The 20,830-nt window shown below is 37.8% G+C and overlaps 1 protein-coding gene across 3 annotated transcripts in view; it reads left to right on the top strand.

Moving 5' to 3' along the window:
- The first annotated feature begins 782 nt into the window (after nucleotides 1-782).
- The window catches only part of LOC140890920 (protein SWEETIE), a 46,846-nt gene continuing 26,798 nt past the window's right edge, over nucleotides 783-20,830 (top strand). For 2 of the 3 annotated variants that reach the window (XM_073299084.1, XM_073299086.1), the window contains exons 1-9: nucleotides 783-1,170; nucleotides 1,762-1,969; nucleotides 3,510-3,616; nucleotides 10,348-10,584; nucleotides 10,675-10,764; nucleotides 10,834-10,918; nucleotides 11,756-11,820; nucleotides 17,719-17,823; nucleotides 20,701-20,790. In XM_073299084.1, coding sequence (XP_073155185.1) covers nucleotides 1,006-1,170; nucleotides 1,762-1,969; nucleotides 3,510-3,616; nucleotides 10,348-10,584; nucleotides 10,675-10,764; nucleotides 10,834-10,918; nucleotides 11,756-11,820; nucleotides 17,719-17,823; nucleotides 20,701-20,790 — 1,152 coding nt within the window. In that variant the 5' untranslated portion in view covers nucleotides 783-1,005. The remainder of the gene's footprint in view (nucleotides 1,171-1,761; nucleotides 1,970-3,509; nucleotides 3,617-10,347; nucleotides 10,585-10,674; nucleotides 10,765-10,833; nucleotides 10,919-11,755; nucleotides 11,821-17,718; nucleotides 17,824-20,700; nucleotides 20,791-20,830) is intronic. The other variant, XM_073299087.1, reaches the window with a different exon arrangement.

Below are 20,830 nucleotides of genomic sequence, written 5' to 3' on the forward strand. Positions count from 1 at the left end.
TCTAATCACAATTATGGAATCATATTTATTAACTTTCCTAAGAATGATAAATCTTCACATAAACAAATATCAATTAATATCGAGTAAAAATAAATGCATAAAAAAAATATAATATCCCAATATAAGACACAAACATAAAAGTGTATAAAAGTCAATATTCTTCGGAAATATTGATAAACTTAAGATTTTGGATAATATTCTTCAGGAATATTGAAAATCTTATATATTTATGTTGTATCCATAGATCTATCGAGATTTTCAATAAAAATATGTTGTGTTACTTCAAGAACATCAACATAAAATTAAAATTAATGCTTATTCAGGAGCATAATATGAACATAAAATATGAGATACTTTGAGAGCATCAATATTAACTTTTAATATTGTGCTACTACCGGATCATTGAAACTATTGGCAAAAAATAATAATAATAATAATATTTGTGCTATTTCGAGAGCATCAATATGAAAGTTACATATTGTGCTTTATCGAGAGCATCCACACAAAGATTACGAATGAAAATTATTTATGAGTTCTACCTTGAAGCTAGAGCACTCGTGCTGATAACGTGTTATAAATTTAATAGAGAAAGATGAAAGAATAAAAGACAAGAGAGAATATAATAGGAGAAGATGATTGTTTAATATATGGACTAAACACATCTATTTATATGATAGAGAGATTAGTGTAAAAAAATTAAATTACAATCAAATCAATTATATATATATATATGTATATATATAACAAGTAAACTGATTAGAATCGAGTCCCATTTCCCCAATTTCCCCTCGAAATCAAGGCAATGTTTGCAAATACTAAACATAAATATGCCTGGCTGTATGACCATAACTCTCAAAAACACTTTGTTGAGCTTATAAGCTCGCTCAGATCCCAGAATCCCAACAGGACATCGATGACAAAAATGGCAGTATAGCCGAGCAGTGCAATTCCCAGAATTCAAACGCATTTCTGTTTGCTTCCTCTGTCTCGCACACGAGCCAGGCTATGGCGAAAAATTTCGTGAGAGAGAACGTGCCTTTGTCAAGATTCGGAGTGCTGGTGGCGCAGCTCGAATCAATCGTGGCTTCTGCGGTGCACAAGCTTCCGGACCCACTTCTCTGTTTTGATCTTTTATCTGATCTAATATCGGCCATTGAAGAGGAGCCCAAGGTTATTTTTTATCACCACTTGGCTTATTTAAGTTTTGTGCTCAATGTGGTTTTGTCTACTTCTCTTCCCGCGTTTTGAGAAATTTCGGTATCTAATCCTCCTAAAATTCCTCTTCTTTAATAAAAAAATCTAAGCTTTATTATGGTTCTTGCCTTGGCGTTTGTGTCGTTTTTGAGTTGGTGAAGAGAAAACGTCATCTGTTTCAGCGTCAAATTCAATGATATAAATCTTAGGAACTTGTTGATATTAAACGATGAAATGAAATGAAATGTATACAGCGTGCAATAGAGTTATATTATGAACACTGCTAGAATCTCAAGTTGTAGGTTTCTTTTTTATGACATCTTGGCCGGTGGTTGCGTTCACGATTGAAATACCAGAAGGGTTTTTATTTTGAAAAAGAAATTATTTTTTTGGGTGTTTGGTCTATGTTGATCAAGGCATTCTGTAATCTGTATCAATACCCTTTTAAATCCTTTTTAATGTTGTCTTTTTTATTTCCATCTATTATTTCCCAGTACTTCTCATGTTCTAGGGGTTAAATTGTTTATGATTCTCTTGCACTTCTGATCATAGATTCCAACATTTCAGGAATCCATACTGCTTTGGCAAAGGAAATGTGAGGACACTCTTTATTCTTTACTTGTGCTTGGAGCTCGTAGGCCAGTGCGACATTTGGCATCAGTGGCAATGGCAAAGATAATCTCGAAGGGTGATGGGATTTCAATATACTCTAGAGCAAGCAGCCTGCAGGGATTTCTTTCCGATGGAAAGAAGAGTGAGGCTCAAAAAGTTTCTGGTTAGCACCAACTTTTGTTTTTACTCATAGTGAGGATTTTTTATAGAGTGTAGACAAGTTAGAACATATTGAGAGATGGTGTTATTGCAATGAGGCCATGTTTTTCAAATTTTTTTTTATATCATGTTGTTAAGTTAAAAAGTTATGCTTTTGACGTAGGGATGAGCAAATACTGGTTATGTGGGTTTTGATAGAAACTCAAACCAAACCAAGTTTAATCTCTCTTACGAAATAGCACATTAAACCAAGCATTAAAAACCAAACAAAACCAGACTTGTATTTTTGTTTTGGCTTGGTTTGAATGGATTTTAAATTTTACTAATGTCTTAATTAGTTAGCAAATATCAATGTACATTTAAACATTGAAGCATTTACTAATCGAATGCACGACAATGATATTATTATTAATAAATTATCCTTTTGAATAAATTTTCTAACGTTGCATTTGAAATCAATGATTTCAAATTTATTTTCATTTTTAAGTAAGTTAAATAGAGGAAATTCAAATACATCTTCTTAGGTAGTGTTTGAGATTGCTTCTAGGAAGGACTTTTGAGTTTTTCCTTCACAAAATTTGAAAACTTTTTGAAGAAAAACCTCATCAAGTGCTCCCTACAACCAATCCCAAACACTACCATAGTTACTTACACTATAATTGTATAACCAAAATGGATTTCAAATGACTCCAATGTTCTAAAGATTTGAAATACATTGTGATTAGTATAATTTTGAATGTGTGTAAGGTATCTAAAGAATGAAATATATTTAAATCAATGGATTTCAAATCCATCAATCCAAACACAACCTAAATTATTTTTAGGTTTAATTTTTTCCTTAATCATCATTATGAATAAATTTTTAGGGCCCACAATATGGGTCAATTTAAACTATCATAAGACCCGAAAGTTATAAAAATGAGCTCCATTACATGATACTGATTATATATATAAAATAAAAATTAAATTATTTATATATAATCAAATCTGACAGGTTTGGATTTTTTATATCTAAACTTTGAACCGAACCAATTTTGTTGTTTTGGTTAATTCTAAAACCGATTCAAACTTGTGGTTTGGTTTCTACTCACCCTTACTCTGATGTACTGATATGACCCTACTGAAATCATAAATGCACTGTGTTATGGGCTTGTGGGCATGCATGGGTTTACGGCCTTAGCTTTCTGAACTCCTTTTTAGTTTTTTCTTTTCTTAGGATATTCAGAGGTAACTAGTGTTTAGCACCCAACAGCCTGCAACTATTATTTCCCCCAAAAAAGCAATATCTTATAACCACACTGGATTGCTTGTTCTTCCGCTGGTTTTTTCATAGTTTCACTTTGCCACATCATCCAGCAAAAATGTTGAAAGCATCCCGACCCTGAGAATAACCATTTTATGGCAGTCTGGCCGCTGGGGGCACATATGGTCAATGATATGCTCTCTACATTTTTATGAATAGGCATTGTTATCATGCCAAATATGTTTTGATCGCAACATTGGGGGGATTGTTCATTATTGTCATTTTCTGGATGCTGGTGTAGGTGCTGCTCAATGCTTGGGAGAATTGTATCGCTACTTTGGAAGACGAATTGTTTCTGGATTGCTTGAAACAACTAATATTGTTGTAAAACTTCTAAAATTTAGTGAGGTATTTGAATTCCTTTTTAATCAAGTAGTTTTTAACTTTCTTTCCTATAACATCATCCATTTTATCTAATGTGGAAAGTAGCTGTTTTATGCCTTATATTACATTTTGGGGGGCATTGAGTAGTCAATATCTGAACACAGGGTAACAAAACCTGCATAGCTTTGTTTTATCTGTCATTTGTAGTCAATATCTGTTGCTATGGAAACACAGGGTAACAAAACCTGCATAGCTTTGTTTAATCTGTCATTTGTTTAATCTGTCGCTTTCGATACATACATGTATCCCTTATTCATGTGACATATACAAGTTCTTTTTGTTTGCTTTCTACAACACAAGGTCGTTGAAGCTAGTGAATGTGAAAGAATTCCTCCCTCCGTGCACCCCTCCAAGATAATAAATAAAATGAAGTTCTTTTTGAGTTGAATGTGGTCAAGGATTTTTTTTGGTGAAGACTGAAGCCTTTTGAACATTAGCCTGTCACCTTCCGATCTGCCATAGATGCAAGAAATTTCATGTGAAAATGCTTTTTTTATGTCTTATAGTATATAACCAACATTGGATTTTTTGTTGGATAATTTGTGTGGATCAAGAATTATTTTCAAGGATATCACAGTGATTGAACCTTGTTATCTATAATTAAACTCAGGATTGAAACCTGACTAGCTATGTCATTTATGTAGAGTTTAGATGGTGCAATGTAGATTTGGAATTTTTTTTGGGTAAAACCATGCTTTCTCTTTTACAAGTTGCTCCCTCTTTACACTTTCTCTTCCCCTGTGAATCTCTGCAGTGAACCGTTGCTTACATTGGGCGGTATGAGATTGCTTATCTCAGTGCTGGGTTTTATTCCTTAGTTCTGTGTATTTCAGTGTTATTTATTTATTTATAATTCTTGTAAAATTATCATCTGCGGATTTCTTATCCGCTTTTCTTAATTATCACATGATCTTTTTTTTATATAATATATATATATGTAAAAAAGAGAGAATTCTTTTCTTTTTTATTTCAGTACTACTTTTTTACATTGGATGCTACTATATTATATAATTTACAATACAAATCAAATCCCAAGATTCTAGATGTAATCTATATCTATCTATAAATAAATAAATCTTGTTACCAAATAAACTGATACTATATAAAAGATAAGATTTGATTTAATTTAATCTAAATATTCTACACTCCCCCTCAAGCTTGGCTATAGATGTTGATGAGTCCAAGCTTGTGAATAAGAAATTCAAATGAATTTTCTGTCAGGCCTTTAGTTAGTAGATCAGCTAGTTGATGAGAAGTGGGAACATATTCGATGTCGATTATGCCTCCATCCAATTTTTCTTTAATGAAATGACGATCTACTTCCACATGCTTCGTTCTGTCATGATGGACAGGATTATGAGCTATACTAATGGTAGATTTGTTATCACAGTATAGTTTCATGGGGCTTTCAAATCCGATTCTCAATTCTTCCATCACCCTCTTTATCCAAATGAGTTCACATATTCCATGTGACATGGCCCTATATTCAGCTTCAGCGCTGCTCCTGGCCACAACAGATTGTTTCTTGCTCCTCCACGTTACCAAATTTCCCCACAGTAATGTACAATATCCAGTTGTCGATTTTCGATCATCGATCGAACCGGCCCAATCTGCATCAGTAAATCCTTTTATTCCCCTGTCGCTGGTTTTAGTAAAGAATAAACCTTTTCCAGGTGTTTGTTTCAAATATCTCAAGATGCGATACACAGCATTGAGATGACCTTGACGTGGAGCATGCATATACTGGCTGACTAAGCTGACTCCAAATGCAATGTCCGGCCTTGTATGTGAAAGATAAATAAGTCTTCCCACAAGGCGTTGATACTTTCCCTTGTCAACTGGCTCACCTTCCAGCATCTTCTCTTTATTACCAAGTTCAATTGGGGTCTTACTTGGTTTGCTTCCCAGCATGCCTGTCTCTTCCAGAAGATCTAAGGTGTATTTCCTTTGAGAAACGGAAATTCCATTCTTGCTTCTTGCTATCTCCATCCCTAAGAAATACTTTAATGCTCCAAGATCTTTGACTTCAAACTCTTTTGCCATCATTTGTTTGATTTTGTTCATTTCTTCACTATCATCTCCGGTGATAATAATATCATCAACATACACAATGATAACAGTGATCCTTCCTTTCTCAGAATGTCTCATAAACAGTGTGTGATCAGCCTGTCCCTGTTTGTACCCAAATCTCTTGATAGCCTTTGAAAACCTGTCAAACCAAGCTCTAGGAGACTGCTTTAAACCATAGAGAGATTTGTTAAGTTTACAAACAATTTCTCTTCCTAGATTCTCCGTAAACCCCGGAGGTTGACACATATAGACTTCCTCTTCCAACTCACCATTCAAGAATGCATTTTTAATATCGAATTGATGCAGAGGCCAATCAAGATTGACTGCTAAAGAGAGAAGAATTCGAACCGTATTGAGTTTGGCAACAGGAGCAAAAGTCTCATTATAGTCAATCCCAAAGGTTTGTGTAAAGCCTTTGGCCACCAGTCGGGCTTTATACCTTTCCACTGAGCCATCCGCCCTATATTTTAGAGTGAAAACCCATTTACTGCCCACTGCACACTTGCCCTGTGGTAATTTCACCAAGTCCCATGTGTTATTTTTCTTAAGGGCATCCATCTCTTCTAGAACAGCATTTTTCCACTCCGGAACAATCAATGCCTCCTCAATAGACCTGGGAATAGATACACTAGATAGATTTGAAGTAAAAGCACGAAATGGAGGTGACAGTTTTGAGTAGGAGACAAACTGGGAGATAGGGTGTTGGGTACAAGACCTTACACCTTTTCTAACAGCTATGGGCAAGTCTAGATCAAGAATGGAATTGGATATACCTGGTTCTTTGGGAGGTTCCACTACCGGGTCATTTGTTTGACAGTGAGTGGGATCCATGACTTCTTTTTCAAACTGAGGTTTTTTCTTGCGAGAGTAGACTTGTAGTTTTTGCTGTCTAGGAACATGTCTTTGCTCTGTGTGACTAGGAGAGGGGCTGGAAAGGCTGCTGGGCAAACTGGGTACGCTGCTGGACGAACTGGTAGGGCTGAGAGGAGGGCTGCTGGATGAAGAGTTAGTTGAGTTGAAATTGGGCAGTGGACTGATATGTACAGAATCAGTGGGTAAAGGTATATCCAAAACATCCCAGAAGCCAGATTCACTCTTGTTTTCCCCCTGAATCGCAGCGGATGAGAAATAAGGAGTATTTTCAAAGAAAGTAACATCACACGAGACATACATTTTTCTGGTTTGAGGACAATAACACCTATAACCCTTTTGTGTTGGAGAATATCCAACAAAAACAGTTTTGACAGCCCTAGGATCAAGCTTGCTTTGACCTTGGTTATGGAGATGGACAAAAGCTGTACACCCAAAGGTTTTTAGAGGAATATCATGGGGTTTAAACACGTGAGTATAGTGCTTCTTGAGAACAGACAAAGGAGTGTTGAACTTTAGAGGGCGACTAGGTAGGCGATTTATTAAGTAGGCGGAAGTTAAGATAGCATCCCCCCACAAATATTTTGGAATGTTCATTGTAAACATAAGGGCCCGGGAAATTTCTAACAAGTGCCTATTCTTTCTTTCCGACACTCCATTTTGTTGTGGAGTATCAACACAAGAGCTTTGGTGTATGATCCCATGCTGTGATAAATACTCACCAAGACTGGAATTAAAGTATTCCTTCCCATTATCTGTTCTTAGTATTCGAATTTTGGCTTGAAATTGGGTTTGTACCATTTTATGGAAAATTTTGAATGTGCGAGCAGTTTCAGATTTATCTTGAAGCAGAAAAACCCAAGTGACTCTCGTGTGATCATCGATAAATGTGAGAAACCATCTTTTTCCACCTGAGGTGGTGACTTTGGAAGGTCCCCATACATCGCTATGGATTAAAGAAAAAGGTGTTGATGGTACATATGGTTTTGGGGAAAAAGAGGTGCGAGTTTGTTTTGCAAGTTGGCAAATTTCACAATCAAGTGACTCAAGCTCTTTATTACTGAACAAATAAGGAAATTGATGTCTTAAATAAGAAAAACTTGGATGACCAAGTCTACGATGCCACAAAATAAGTTCTCGACTCCTAGACACAGAAAAAGACACATTATTAGACTCGAACTTCTGTCTACTCTTTGTTGGATCATTCTCGAAGTAATAAAGGCTTCATGAACCCTAGCACTGCCAATCATCTTCCCCGATAGTAGGTCCTGAAATTGACATGAAGAAGACATGAATTTAGCAACACAGTTACTGTCTCGAGTCAATTTATTAACTGAAATCAGATTGCATTTCAATGCAGGAACATGGAAGGCTGCTAACAGAACCAAAGTTGAGGATAATCTTATGTTACCAATTCCAGCAACGCCTGTCCTAGAACCATCAGCCAGTATAACAGTAGTGGGACGTGTGCAAGGAATATAGGTACAAAAGATATTTAAACAACCTGTCATATGGTCTGATGCCCCTGAATCAATGATCCAAGGATCCAGAGAGAAATATGAGGATTTTTGGACAGAGAAATTTTTACCAGAATGAGCAATTGAACATGAGCTAACACTGGGATTGACCGAAGATTGATTGAGCAGTTTGCAAAGTTGTTCAATCTGCTCTTTAGTCAAGGACATAGAAGTAGCATCTGATTTGCCATCGGCAAATTTGGTCTTGTACACCTTGCTGTCCTTTTTCTTTTTAGGCTGCCAGTTCGCAGGTTTCCCATGGAGGTCCCAACATGTATCCCTGGTATGTCCAGGATAATGACAATGGTCACACAGCGGACGATTACTTGACTTTTGGTCGGGATTATACTTCCCAAAGGATGTGGGCCTGTGTGAAACAAGGGCAGAACCTTCTGGTATAGATGTAACAACCGAAACATCAACAAGCATGACTTTTCGGCGAGTTTCTTCCCGTCGAACCTCAGCGAATGCATCTTCAGCCGAGGGAAAGGGCTCTCGGGCCACCACCCGACCGCGTACTTCATCCAAGTCGCGATTAAGCCCCGCAAGAAAATCAAATACTCTTTCCTTCTCGATGTTTTTTCTCTGTTTGACACTGCAGTCCACACAGATTGACTCTTCCTCTAAGAAAAGGTCGAGTTCTTGCCAGAGGTCTTGAAGATCCGAGAAGTATTGAGTGACAGACTTTGAATCCTGCTTCATTTCTTTGAGTTTAGAACGGAGCTCAAAGATCTGAGAAGCATTACCAAAGTCCGAATACATACGTCGGGCTGCGTCCCATACTTCTTTGGCCGTCTTGAACCAGAGATATCGTCGGCTAATTTGAGGCTCCATTGAATTTATGAGCCAAGCAAGAACCATCGAATTCTCGACCAACCATGTTTTGTATGAAGAATCGGTGGATTTGGGAGTTGGTAATTCACCGGTGATGTACCCCAATTTTCCCCTGCCACAAATCACAATTTTTACTGATTGTGCCCACTGGAGATAATTTTTTCCATCTAGTTTGTGGCTTGTAATTGAAGAGGATGAGTGATCGTTCCCCAAAAAGGTTGTGATGGGAGTGAGGGTTTTTCCGGCCGTGGAATCGGCAGAATCAGTACTGTCTTTCAAAGGGGAAGAATCGGATTTGGCCATTTTGTAACCTTAGGCTCTGATACCATGTAAAAAAGAGAGAATTCTTTTCTTTTTTATTTCAGTACTACTTTTTTACATTGGATGCTACTATATTATATAATTTACAATACAAATCAAATCCCAAGATTTTAGATGTAATCTATATCTATCTATAAATAAATAAATCTTGTTACCAAATAAACTGATACTATATAAAAGATAAGATTTGATTTAATTTAATCTAAATATTCTACAATATATATATAATATGATCTCATTTCATATAAAAAAAATGTTTCCTTTTTGTCTACATCTTACAGGAAATAATGTTTTTCCTTCCTTTTGACATTATTTAAGAACATACATTATTTCAATTTTCTGTGTTCAGTTGGCCCACAAATTCTTTTGATATGATTCAAAACAAAGCTTGGAGTAATGTTAACCTTTTTTAACACCGTGCAAACTAAATCGCAATGTTAACCTTTTTTAACACCGTGCAAACTAAATCGCAATGCAATTACATTTTTGAAACTTAAAAGTTCTAAAATCCTTCGGTTTAAAATCTGAGGCTGCGGAATTGTACATGTAGAATCTGGGCCTGACTAAGTAAAGTCGTCGCACAACCTTAGCTTCTTTATTGTACGTGATTACATTGGCCATATTTTCTCATCAAACTGGTTGCAAATCCTCAAATGTGAATTTCTGCAATGAAGGCTTTTCATTCTCCACATTTCTGCTTTGAAGCCATGTTTTATTTCATTAGACGGGATGGCAAACATTGAAAACTCGGGCACTGAGATGATGTTGATTTAAGTTACCATGTTTCCTTATGAGTCATGACAGGTCCTGCACGCAGTTGGGGAGACTCGATTATAAATGACTTGTCAGAAAATTATTTTTCTCTTTTCGCGTGCAAATTTCAACGCGTCTTGTTTGATTGATCCATCGGCCAGTAGTGCATTAATTTCAGTGTGTAGATATCGAAAACTTTATTTGTGATGCTTCTCCGATTTGTTTCAACTGAAATGTGTCACAGGATAATAAAAAGGTGTTATTTTTTATTCTCGATATGAATTTCATTAAATAGCTTTGAATATCCTATCTAACTGCTGGGTGCTCTAGGAATTTGTGAGACAAGAGGCCTTGCACATGCTTCGCAATGCTTTGGAAGGTTCTGGTGGGAATGCTAATTCTGCAGCTTATACAGAGGCCTTTCGTGCCATTACACGGATAGGAGTTGTAGATAAATCTTTTAGTGTCAGAATAGCTGCTGCAAGATGCCTCAAGGCATTTGCAAATATTGGAGGACCGGGAATAGGACTTGGAGAACTTGAGAACTGTTTGTCTCTTTGTGTAAAGGTTCTGATGTTACCATGTTCCCTCTTTTTTTATCTTGTTAAAATTGATTCTTTCTTTAGATAGGAATCAATAAAAGTCTATTTGTTGTAGATCCTTGAGGATCCGGTGAAATCTGTAAGGGATGCTTTTGCTGAAGCTTTAGGAGCATTGCTGGCTCTTGGAATGAATCCTGATGCACAGGTATGAATCTTTGTTCTGAACTTGGTTCTATCTTGCACCTCTCTGATTTTTTTATCATTCATATATTAGGTGCAACCAAGAGGAAAAAGTCATGTCACGCCAAAGAAACTTGAAGGTGGCTTGCAGAAACACTTGTGCATTCCATTTATAAAAGGTACATGCTTCTATAGATTTTCAAAAACTAGTTCTTGTGACTCATTTGAATTTATTTGCAAAAGAACCGTACATAACTATAGTTTGTGAGATTATAGTTAATCTATCGAAAGTGTTAAAAAGTTTTTAGTTTCGTGAATTCTCCTACTAAGTCCTAATAGTTCTGATAATGTTGAGTGCTGGGGTGAACTTGTCAGGTTTTAGGTCTAGGCTATCTAGGAATGAAGTCAAGATGAGGTTGTGGTCCAAGTGCGAGTCTGGGCTAGATTTTAAAGAATCGGTAACAAATATGATGATATTGTCTATGGACATGGAAATATTTGGTTGGTAGCATGCATTTGCCTTCCATATCTGTTAGGGCACTATGTATACGTCACTACCAAATTTGCTTCCCGATATGCTTCCAGTGCCTTGGGATGAAAAGATTGTCTCTAGGTTTACAATATACAAGGTTGAACTGACACATCATCGAAAGCTGCCTGGGAAATACATGTTTATTTCTACTCAAGGTTGCCTCTTGATGGAATATCTAATATTTGAGGTGCTGGTTGTGAATTTGCTGGTAGCCAACTTTCTTTTGGTACGAAGACAGTAGGAAACATCGTGGTCTTGGAACAAAAAAACACTCAATAATTTGGTTATAACAATAAGTGTAAAGTGCCTGCTTATTTAAAATCCCTTTGTTTTAATAAAAAATTGATGTATAGGTCGTTTTTTAAACTTCAAGTCCAGCAATATGTTAACATTATTTAGGATTGCTTCTGATATTTCAATTCTTTATTTGCTGAAATCTAAATTTATTCTCACTTACATGTTTCTGATCTATTGTAACTTGCAGTTAGTGGGCCTCGTCTGAAGCACGTACGCGTTGGCCTCTCCTTATCGTGGGTTTGCTTTTTACAGGTAGGCCGTAGGTAGCTAATGAACTTAACTTGATATACAAACCCTTTATTGCAATATAAAAAGATATAATTATTCCAGTCAGATCCCATCCAAATTATGTGTGAAAAATATATGATCATTTTCATGTTCAATAAGCTCCAAGTGTTGGATGGATGGGATGCAGGCTTACCGAGGAATGTCACCTTTAGGAGCCCTTGGAATTGTTTTTAGGAATTATCCGGCTTTTCTTCAGTCAGTGAGGGTTGTGGTGAAAGCGGGTAACAAGATAAGGTTTTGGGAGGACTGAGGACGTGGTAGGGGGAATCAGCTTTCTAGGATCCTTTTCTTTCTTTATTTCAGATTTCAACAGCGTAGAATAAACCGATCTCCTATTTTGTTCACTTTGATGACTCATCCATCCGTTTCCTCTTTTCATTCTTGGGATTTACATTTGTGAAGAGACTTGAGGGATGAGGAAGTTAATGCTTTGAGTGGTTTGCTAGGAGCTTTAGAGGGGATCAGCTTGGTTGAAGGAGCTGAAGATGTTAGAAAATGGGTTTTGGAATCTTCGTGGATTTTCTCAGTTAAATACTTCTATGAGTCTTTCTTCCCGACCCACTTTCCTCTTTATCACGTTATTTGGAAATCACCGATCCCATCCCAAATACAAATGTTTTCGTGGATAGCTGTATTGGGGAACTTACCAACTTGTGAGATGTTGCAAAGAAGGTGGCCCACATGTTCTTTATGACCGAACTAGTGCGTGTTATGTCGGCAAGAGGTGGAGACTCAGGATCACATTTTTATTCATAGTCCTGTTACGAGCTATCTTTGGTGCAAAGCTTTGGAGGAGTTGGGTTTGGTTTGGGTGACTCCGAAATTGACTAGGATTTATTTGCTACGGATATTGTTTGTGATCTAGGTAGGAGGGGTAGAATTTTTTGGACATTCGTTGCTCATTGTATTTGTTGGGCAGTGTGGCTGGAAAGGAATAGGAGGATTTTTAACAGTTTGGAAGAGACGCGGGAAGAGTGCCGGGATAAGGTAAAATTTCGGCCCCTGTTTGGATCGGAAAGCACAAGGACTTTAAGTTATTTTCGGTTTCAGATTTATATATGAACTAGAGTTTTATATGCTGTTAATTTGTTTAGATTTTGGTGTCAGGGTTTGCGGGCCACATCTCCACCTTTTGTACTCACCTCTCATGTTAATATAATATATTATCGTTTCTTAAATAAAAAAAAAATGTTGGTGTGTGATAGAGAATTAATGCCTTTTCAACTGACAACTGGTTGTTACGTATAGGATCGAGAAAAGTTATAATTTGGATGATCTATTTTAAACTTTGATTGTTTTGAATGGAATATTTTGGTTATTTTTTAATACAAATTAAATTTTCTAAGATACCTTTTATAAATAAACAAACAACAATATACTTATAGATATTAAAAGTGTTTGACAATGTAGTGTATGACAATGACATGTATATAGCATGATTTACTTTATTGCTTCAACTCCACATTCGTCCGTTGTAACCTATGTCGACAAACATCTATTAAAAAAATAGTAAAGAGAAATAAATATATTTTATAAAAGAAGCAACATCGATTACAACGAATCATGTTTTTGTAATTTAAGATAAGATAGTAACTTGAGTTCTTAACAAAGTCTATGATACAAGCTTTTATATGTATAAAATGGGTTCGTTTTGGATTTTTTTAATCTACATTTTAAAGCAAACCAATATTTTCTTGTTTTAAAACATATTCAAACCGTGATTGACTAAAAACCAAACCAAACCAAACCGTGGTTTGGTTTTGTTTGGATATCAGCTTGGGATTTGGTTCAGTTTTTTATCACCCCTAGATGTGATTAGAACGATTCTTCGTCGAGAAAAGCCGGAAATAGTGATCTTTCAGGAAACAAAGCAGCATAAGGTGGACAGGAGATTCATAGCTAGCATGTGCAAGTCGAGATTTGTAGAGTGGTTAGAGCTGCCAGCATATGGCAGATCTGGGGGAATCTTAGTGGCCTGGGACTCAAAATCGGTGACAATCACGGATAATCTGATTGGCGAATTCACGGTGTCAATAAAGATAGAAAAGGTGGTGGCTCTCGGCTGTGTACGGTCCTTGCTCGCCTAAGGATCGCCAAAATTTCTGGGATGAGTTAGCTGGTTTGAAGACCCTTTGTGGTCCAAATTGGTGCGTAGGAGGGGATTTTAATGTGGTGAGATCTTTGGGTGAAAAATTGAACAGCAATACCCTGACCAGCAGCATGAAGAATTTTGACTCATTAATCATTGAGTTAGAGCTGTGTGATCCTCCGATTTTGAATGGCAAATTCACATGGTCCAATATGCGAGCAACACCCATTTGCTGTAGGCTGGACAGATTCCTATATTCAGGGGGATGGAAAGATATGTTCAAGTTTAGTAGACAGCTGATTCTACCGAGGATCACATCAGATCATAACCCTTTGATATTAGATTTATCACAAGGAGATTGGGGCCCTGCACCGTTTAGATTCGAAAACATGTGGCTGAATCACAAAAAATTCAGAGATGAATTCTCTAAGTGGTGGACGAAAGCTAATCTGCAGGGTTGGGAGGGATACAAATTCATGAAAAAGCTTAAGGCAGTCAAATCAGAAGTTAAAAAATGGAATTCAGAGAGGTTCGGAAACTTAGAAGAGAAAAGGAAGGAACTGGAGAGTAAAATCCTTGAGCTGGACGTCCAGGAAAGCGAGGGGCAGTGGACAGAAAACTTGGTGCTTGAGAGAAGGGTCATTAGAAGTGAGTTAGAAGAGATAGTATGCAGAAACGCACAAAAAGACCATCAGAAAGCAAACGTTAAATGGTTGAAGGAGGGAGACAGCAACACCAGATTCTTTCATTCATTACTTAGCCAAAGAAGGAGTTGATCGAGGATTGAGAAATTGGAACTGGATGACGGGAGTATTTGTACGGACAGCGAGCAGATTAAGACGCATTTGATTGAATACTACCGAAAGCTTTTTACCAAATCTGGTAGCCATACCTTTGGCGTAGAAGGCGTGGAATGGAGTCCTATTGATAGAGACGAATTGGAACAGCTTGAGCTTCCCTTTTCAGAGATTGAGATCAAAAAACCGGTGTTTGATTTTGATGGATCAAAATCTCCGGGACCGGATGGGTTTACGTTAAAAGTATATCAAGAGTGTTGGGATGTTATTAAAGGGGATTTGGTGAAGGTTTTCGCGGAATTTTTTGAGACAGGCATTATTAACGGAGTGACAAATGAAACATATATATGTTTGATCCCGAAAGAGAAAGATTCATTGCTTTTAAAGGATTTTAGGCCTATAAGTTTAGTAACAAGCCTGTATAAGATTGTGGCTAAAGTTTTGGCGTCGCGACTCAAAAAGGTAATGAGTTCTACGACTGCGGATTCGCAAAGAGCTTTCATAGAAGGACGACAGATACTCGATTGCAGTCTTATAGCCAATGAAATGGTAGAAGAATTCAGATTGAAGAAGAAGAGGGGTTGGGTCTTCAAGGCAGACTTTGAGAAGGCTTACGATAATGTGGATCATCAATTTTTGGACTTTGTACTCATGAAGAAGGGGTTCGGAGAAAGATGGAGGACTTGGATTAGGGGCTGCCTACACAATGTAAGTTATTCAATCATTATTAATGGGAGGCCTTGTGGTAAAATCAAAGGAGAGAAGGGTTGAGGTGTCCCATATTCAGTTCGCGGACGATTCCATATTTTTTGTGAAGAATGAAGCACATCTAAGATTTTTGAAGGATATTTTGAGCTCTTTCTGCGACATGTCGGGGTTAAAGATCAATTTAGAAAAAAGTGCTTTGTTGAGCATTAATTATGAGGAAGAAGCGGAAGAGGAGATGGCAAGAGTGCTCGGATGTGGGCTAGAGAGCTGGCCTTTAGAGTACCTGGGGGTACCGCTGGGAGGTAATCCAATCAAGGCATCCTTTTGGGAACCAGTGTTATTTAAGATGTCAAAAAAGCTAGCGAGTTGGAAGAAATCATTCCTGTCGAGAGGGGGAAGACTTACACTTATCTCGGCTGTTATGAACGCCATACCGTTGTATTATTTGTCGCTTTTCAAATTTCCTAGAGGGGTGGCGGCGTCAATGGAGAAGTTAATGAGAGACTTTTTATGGGACGGGCCGGACGGGGACAAACATTGTCATTTGATAGCATGGGATAAGATTATCACCCCAAAAGATAGAGGAGGCCTTGGGATTGGGAACATCAGCCTGCGGAACAAAGCTTTGTTGGGTAAATGGTGGTGGCGTTTCGCAAAAGAGGGCAACACGTTGTGGAGGAGGATCGTTGCCAGCAAGAACGGCATGCAAGAGAATGGCTGGGACGCGGGTTTAGCAAGGAATAACACATTTCGTAGCCCGTGGAAGTTCATCTCTAAGATTTATCCGATTTTTCTTCAATCAGTGAGGTTGGTGGTCAAGGGAGGGAATTCGATTCCCGGGACTTTTCAGGATCTCTACAGCTCACAATAAGCCTATATCACACTTCGTTTCCCGAGATCTCTTTTCAGCTAGCAATTCCTTATCATGGAACTTGCATTTCCGTCGCGAACTCAGAGATGAGGAGATTAGTGAATTAATATCTTTGATGGATGTTTTGGGGAGTTTTGGTTCTTTGGATATTGGTGAGGATGTTAGAGTATGGACAGGGGATGTATCAGGGGAGTTTTCAATGAAATCTTTCTTTCTTTCCTTCTTCCCAAAAAACTTGTTTCCAAAAGATAATTTTTTTCAATCGATTTGGAAAGCTTCAACTCCTTCAAAAGTTAAGGTTTTCTCTTGGGCTGGAGTATTGGGTAGGCTGCCGACTTGCGACATGATCCAAAAGAAGTTCCCACAGAGTCTACTCAACCCAAACTGGTGTGTTCTGTGTAAGAGAGAGGGAGAATGGCAGGATCATTTGCTAGTGCATTGTCCATTCACAATTTTCATGTGGTGGCTAGCTTTGAATGATCTTGGGTTATCATGGGTGACACCGAAGAACACGAAGGAACTTTTCGCAGCAAATCTTGGGTCTTATCTGGGCAATAGAGGGAGAATTCTATGGACTACAATAACACAAGGCATCTGCTGGATCGTTTGGCTAGAACGGAATAGGAGGATTTTCGAAGATGAAGAGGTTTCGAGTGAAGAGACTTGGGACAAGATCAAATTGAGAGTAGCTTCTTGGTTACAAATCTCAAAACACTTCAAGTCTTTATCAGTTTCGGATTTGTATAGGGACTGGAATTTAGCCCTTCAGTAGCTTTTAATTATTATTTAATATTCAGAGCTTGCCTTAGTGGATCACTGGTCCACTTCTTTTGTAGTTACTTTGATTTCTAATAATATTTCAGTTTCTTATCAAAACAAAAAAAAAAAGAAATATTTCCAAAAGAGCTGATTCTAACCAAGGAACACAAAGGATGTGGATATGCTGTCTATATGCTATATCTGAAAACCCTTTGATAGCAATGTCAACTTCGATTTCCCTTTTGTTTCTAGTGTACTGAAATCTTCTGTAGATTACACATGGGTGGTTGGATATGTTGACATCTAAATACCATCAGAGAGCAATTTCAGTTCCTACTTCTTACTATTTCTTCAACTGTAATGAAACTTCCTGTATCAAAACATCTATAGTCAAAGGGACTAAGGGCTTGATAACTGCTTCCCTCTATATTTTTTAGGGTTTGGTGGAAAAGTATAATTCTGAGTGAGTTAGTTCAAATTAGTGATTGGAAACATATAAAACTAAATTATTATCACGTGAAAGTGATTGGGAAGCATATTGACATGGGATAATGTGAAATTGAGCACCCATTAAAATATAATAAACTCTCTGTGTTGGATGATATCACATCTGTAGCGGTTTGAAATTTTGTTTGCAGGTAATTTGTTTGAAGTATTTTCACCCAGACAGTGAACTGCTAGACTATGCTCTGCAGGTTATGGATATGCTTCGCTCTGATACATCAAGTGATGCTCAAGCATTGGTACCTTTATTAAATCCTGTTTCCCATTATTCTATTTTGTCATGTATGCAACTCAAACATGATCTCCTGTTAGTAACATCTAATTTCATCTTTGTTACCATGAACATTTTGGCAACACAATGTATCAAGTATTTGTAATATGGCATATATCTACTTGAATGTACAATAGGAATAGTCGAAACAGCAAGAGAAAGATGAAAACGTTGTTTAATGCTATTAATTTCCACTCAGTAACTACGGCGAAGGTCCCAGAACGGCTTTTCGCAATGGCTCTCCCCTTGAGAAATTCTGCGAGCACTATAACATCCTAGATTTGACAATTGTACGCACCTTGGATAATCCCAGAATTACCCCAAGTCAAGTACGCTTAGTTTTGGAGTTTTTAAGTTATGAGCTCCCGAAAAGAAGAGACATTTTGTTGATATGAGTATTATCTCAAATCTTTTAAGCCCTCAACTCTTCAGTCTCATACTTGCACAGTCTTGGATTTTCTCTCGTTCTATTGTGGCATCGGTTCATTCATGTTCCTCTAGCCTAAAAGTTTGCCAGGAGCCGCTCTTTGTTCATGCAATCTCTTGGCACGGGTGATCACTTCTCGCCATCTTTTTGGCTCCGAGCGTCAAATGCCCACAAGCTTTCATTTGGTTCGTCCTTGAACCACACCGTACTAAGAGAAGTCGGCTCTGATACCAATTGTAATGACGACTGTCCCTGCTGTACCAACACTGGTTTTTTTCCAGGGTGCGTCTGCCATGACTGTCTCCATTATACATACAGAGGTCTTTCCAGCGTGAGTATGTCCTCACTCGCACATCTTGGATAGACACATGTTAATACAATGTGGACAATCGTTGAATTTGTGGCATTTAAGTTGGTATCAAATCCGACTTATTGTAATACGGCTTGGTTCGGGGAGAAACCAAGCGGAAGTTGGTTGGCATGCGACGCTCGGAGCCGAAAACGGGGTCGAAAAGAAGGTGGGGACTGATCCGGGGCCAAGAGATTTTACGGACAAAGAGCGACTCTTGGCAACCTTTTAGGCGAGGGTAACCTGAATAAACTGATCACACACCGGAAGGATAGACATTTCAAAACTATGCATGTATAGGACTGCCCAGTTGAATGATGACTTGAAAGATTTGATAGGCACTATTCGTACATCTTCTTTTCGGGAGCTCATAATTTAAAACTCCAAAGTTAAGCGTGCTTGTAGCGCTTACTGTCATTCTGATTCTCCCACTTTTATATCCAATTCCTGCCATAGAATCATCATTTCATTGTAATAAGTGATTAAATTTTTTATACCTTGTTGGTTCCGCCGTATCTTTGTATTCAATTCAACAGTTGAGAGTGGAATAGGTCTCTTTGACTGCTTCCCATACATCAAAGGCAGTGGGTAAGAACAAGAATGTTTTCCAACAATAGGTTCCATGGAATTAATAAGCCAAGCAGTAAGCCGGTAACCATGGAATTCTCTAATCGCCATTGAGGGCATTTTGGATCGGCAGTGGTCGGGTTTTTTTTTTTCCCAGTCAAATAACCCAGCTTTCCCTTCCCATCAGTTACTAATCGCACTGATTGGGCCCATTCGAAGTAATTGCTGCCGTTAGCTTGTTAATTGTGATTTGTAGGGTGCTGTCGGTGATGGGTACGGTTTGGGCTGGCTGTGAAGGTGCGCCAGTGTTGATTGATGCTGCGTCAGTGTTGGAGATTCCGAACTAGAGTCCGTCAAGGCTGTTTTGTAGGCTCCACCTTACGGCTCTGGTACCATATCGCTAAAGAGGGCAGCCCATAGAGAAGAGTAGAACACCGATAAAGACCTATTTTATTCCTTGGTAAAGTGGTACAATAAAGAGAAAATTAAAGGAGTACTTATGGAATAAATTTTTGCCTAATAAAATCATATATAAATTAAGAACTCTAATCGCTCCTATTTTATTGTAATTCCTTAAAATAAAGGAAAAAACCCTCAAATCTTGACAGGTGACCCCGAGAAATTTCCCAAGGTGCGTACGAGTGAAGACATAAACACACTGGAAAGACTCGTGCTGGTACAGCGGCGATAGTCGTCAAATTTGGGGAGTTACAGTTGACATCAGAGAGACTCCGTGTGGGCTTGGGATGGTGGGGTGTATCCCATGCTGCCAAAAAAATACGGGAGAGAGTGGGGATGGATGCCAACCCAATGTGACATTCTTTAAAGTTGTCCAAAGCAGACAATATACTTAGTGGAAACACGGGAGAGATGCTGAGTTTAAGTTGGCATGCCACATGTGTGTCAACCTATTGTGACGCATTTTACAGTTATGAGGTCACAATGAGCCAAAGCAGACAATATGAGGGTTGGGCCATCATAAGCACTGAGAAATTAGAAGTTTGGTACAGCTTAACAAATCACCATCTTGATGGACTTAAGAAAACACCAAGTTATAAATTATTGTAGCATTTATGTCAGTATAACACCATCAAAGTTAATGCTATGAAGTTGGATGAGGTATAAATTAAAACTTGAACTAAAGCAAAAAAGGAATGCCAAAGAAATTCAATGATTTAGCACGAAACTATTAAATAAGACTCAAGTAATTTTAAATATTATTATCGGGCAAGTTAAGGCAAGACATTCATGCAGACAATTTAAATTTATGCAAGTTGATAAATACGAGTGAAGATAAACGTTAAAGATATTGACTGGGACCAAATGGGATATAGATGGAAGTGCAGTCTACAGATTGAGTTGCATGTCTGGCTTAGCTCAAGCTTTGTTTTTTGTATTGCGATTTGTAATAGGCATCTCTTTCTGGTGAATTATATTCCTATATATCAATCCTGCGAACTCATGATGATCGGGATCTTGATTTTTCTCTTGTTAATTTGAAGGCATGTGTACTGTATATTCTGCGAGTAGGTGTGACTGATCAAATGAGTGAACCTACTCAGAGAGGCTTTTTGGTATTTCTTGGCAAACAGGTTTGTTATGTGAACAACTCTGTTGTATTATGTGTGGATA

This window comes from Henckelia pumila, chromosome 3, assembly GCF_033568475.1.
Source record: "Henckelia pumila isolate YLH828 chromosome 3, ASM3356847v2, whole genome shotgun sequence".
Lineage (NCBI taxonomy): Eukaryota > Viridiplantae > Streptophyta > Magnoliopsida > Lamiales > Gesneriaceae > Henckelia > Henckelia pumila.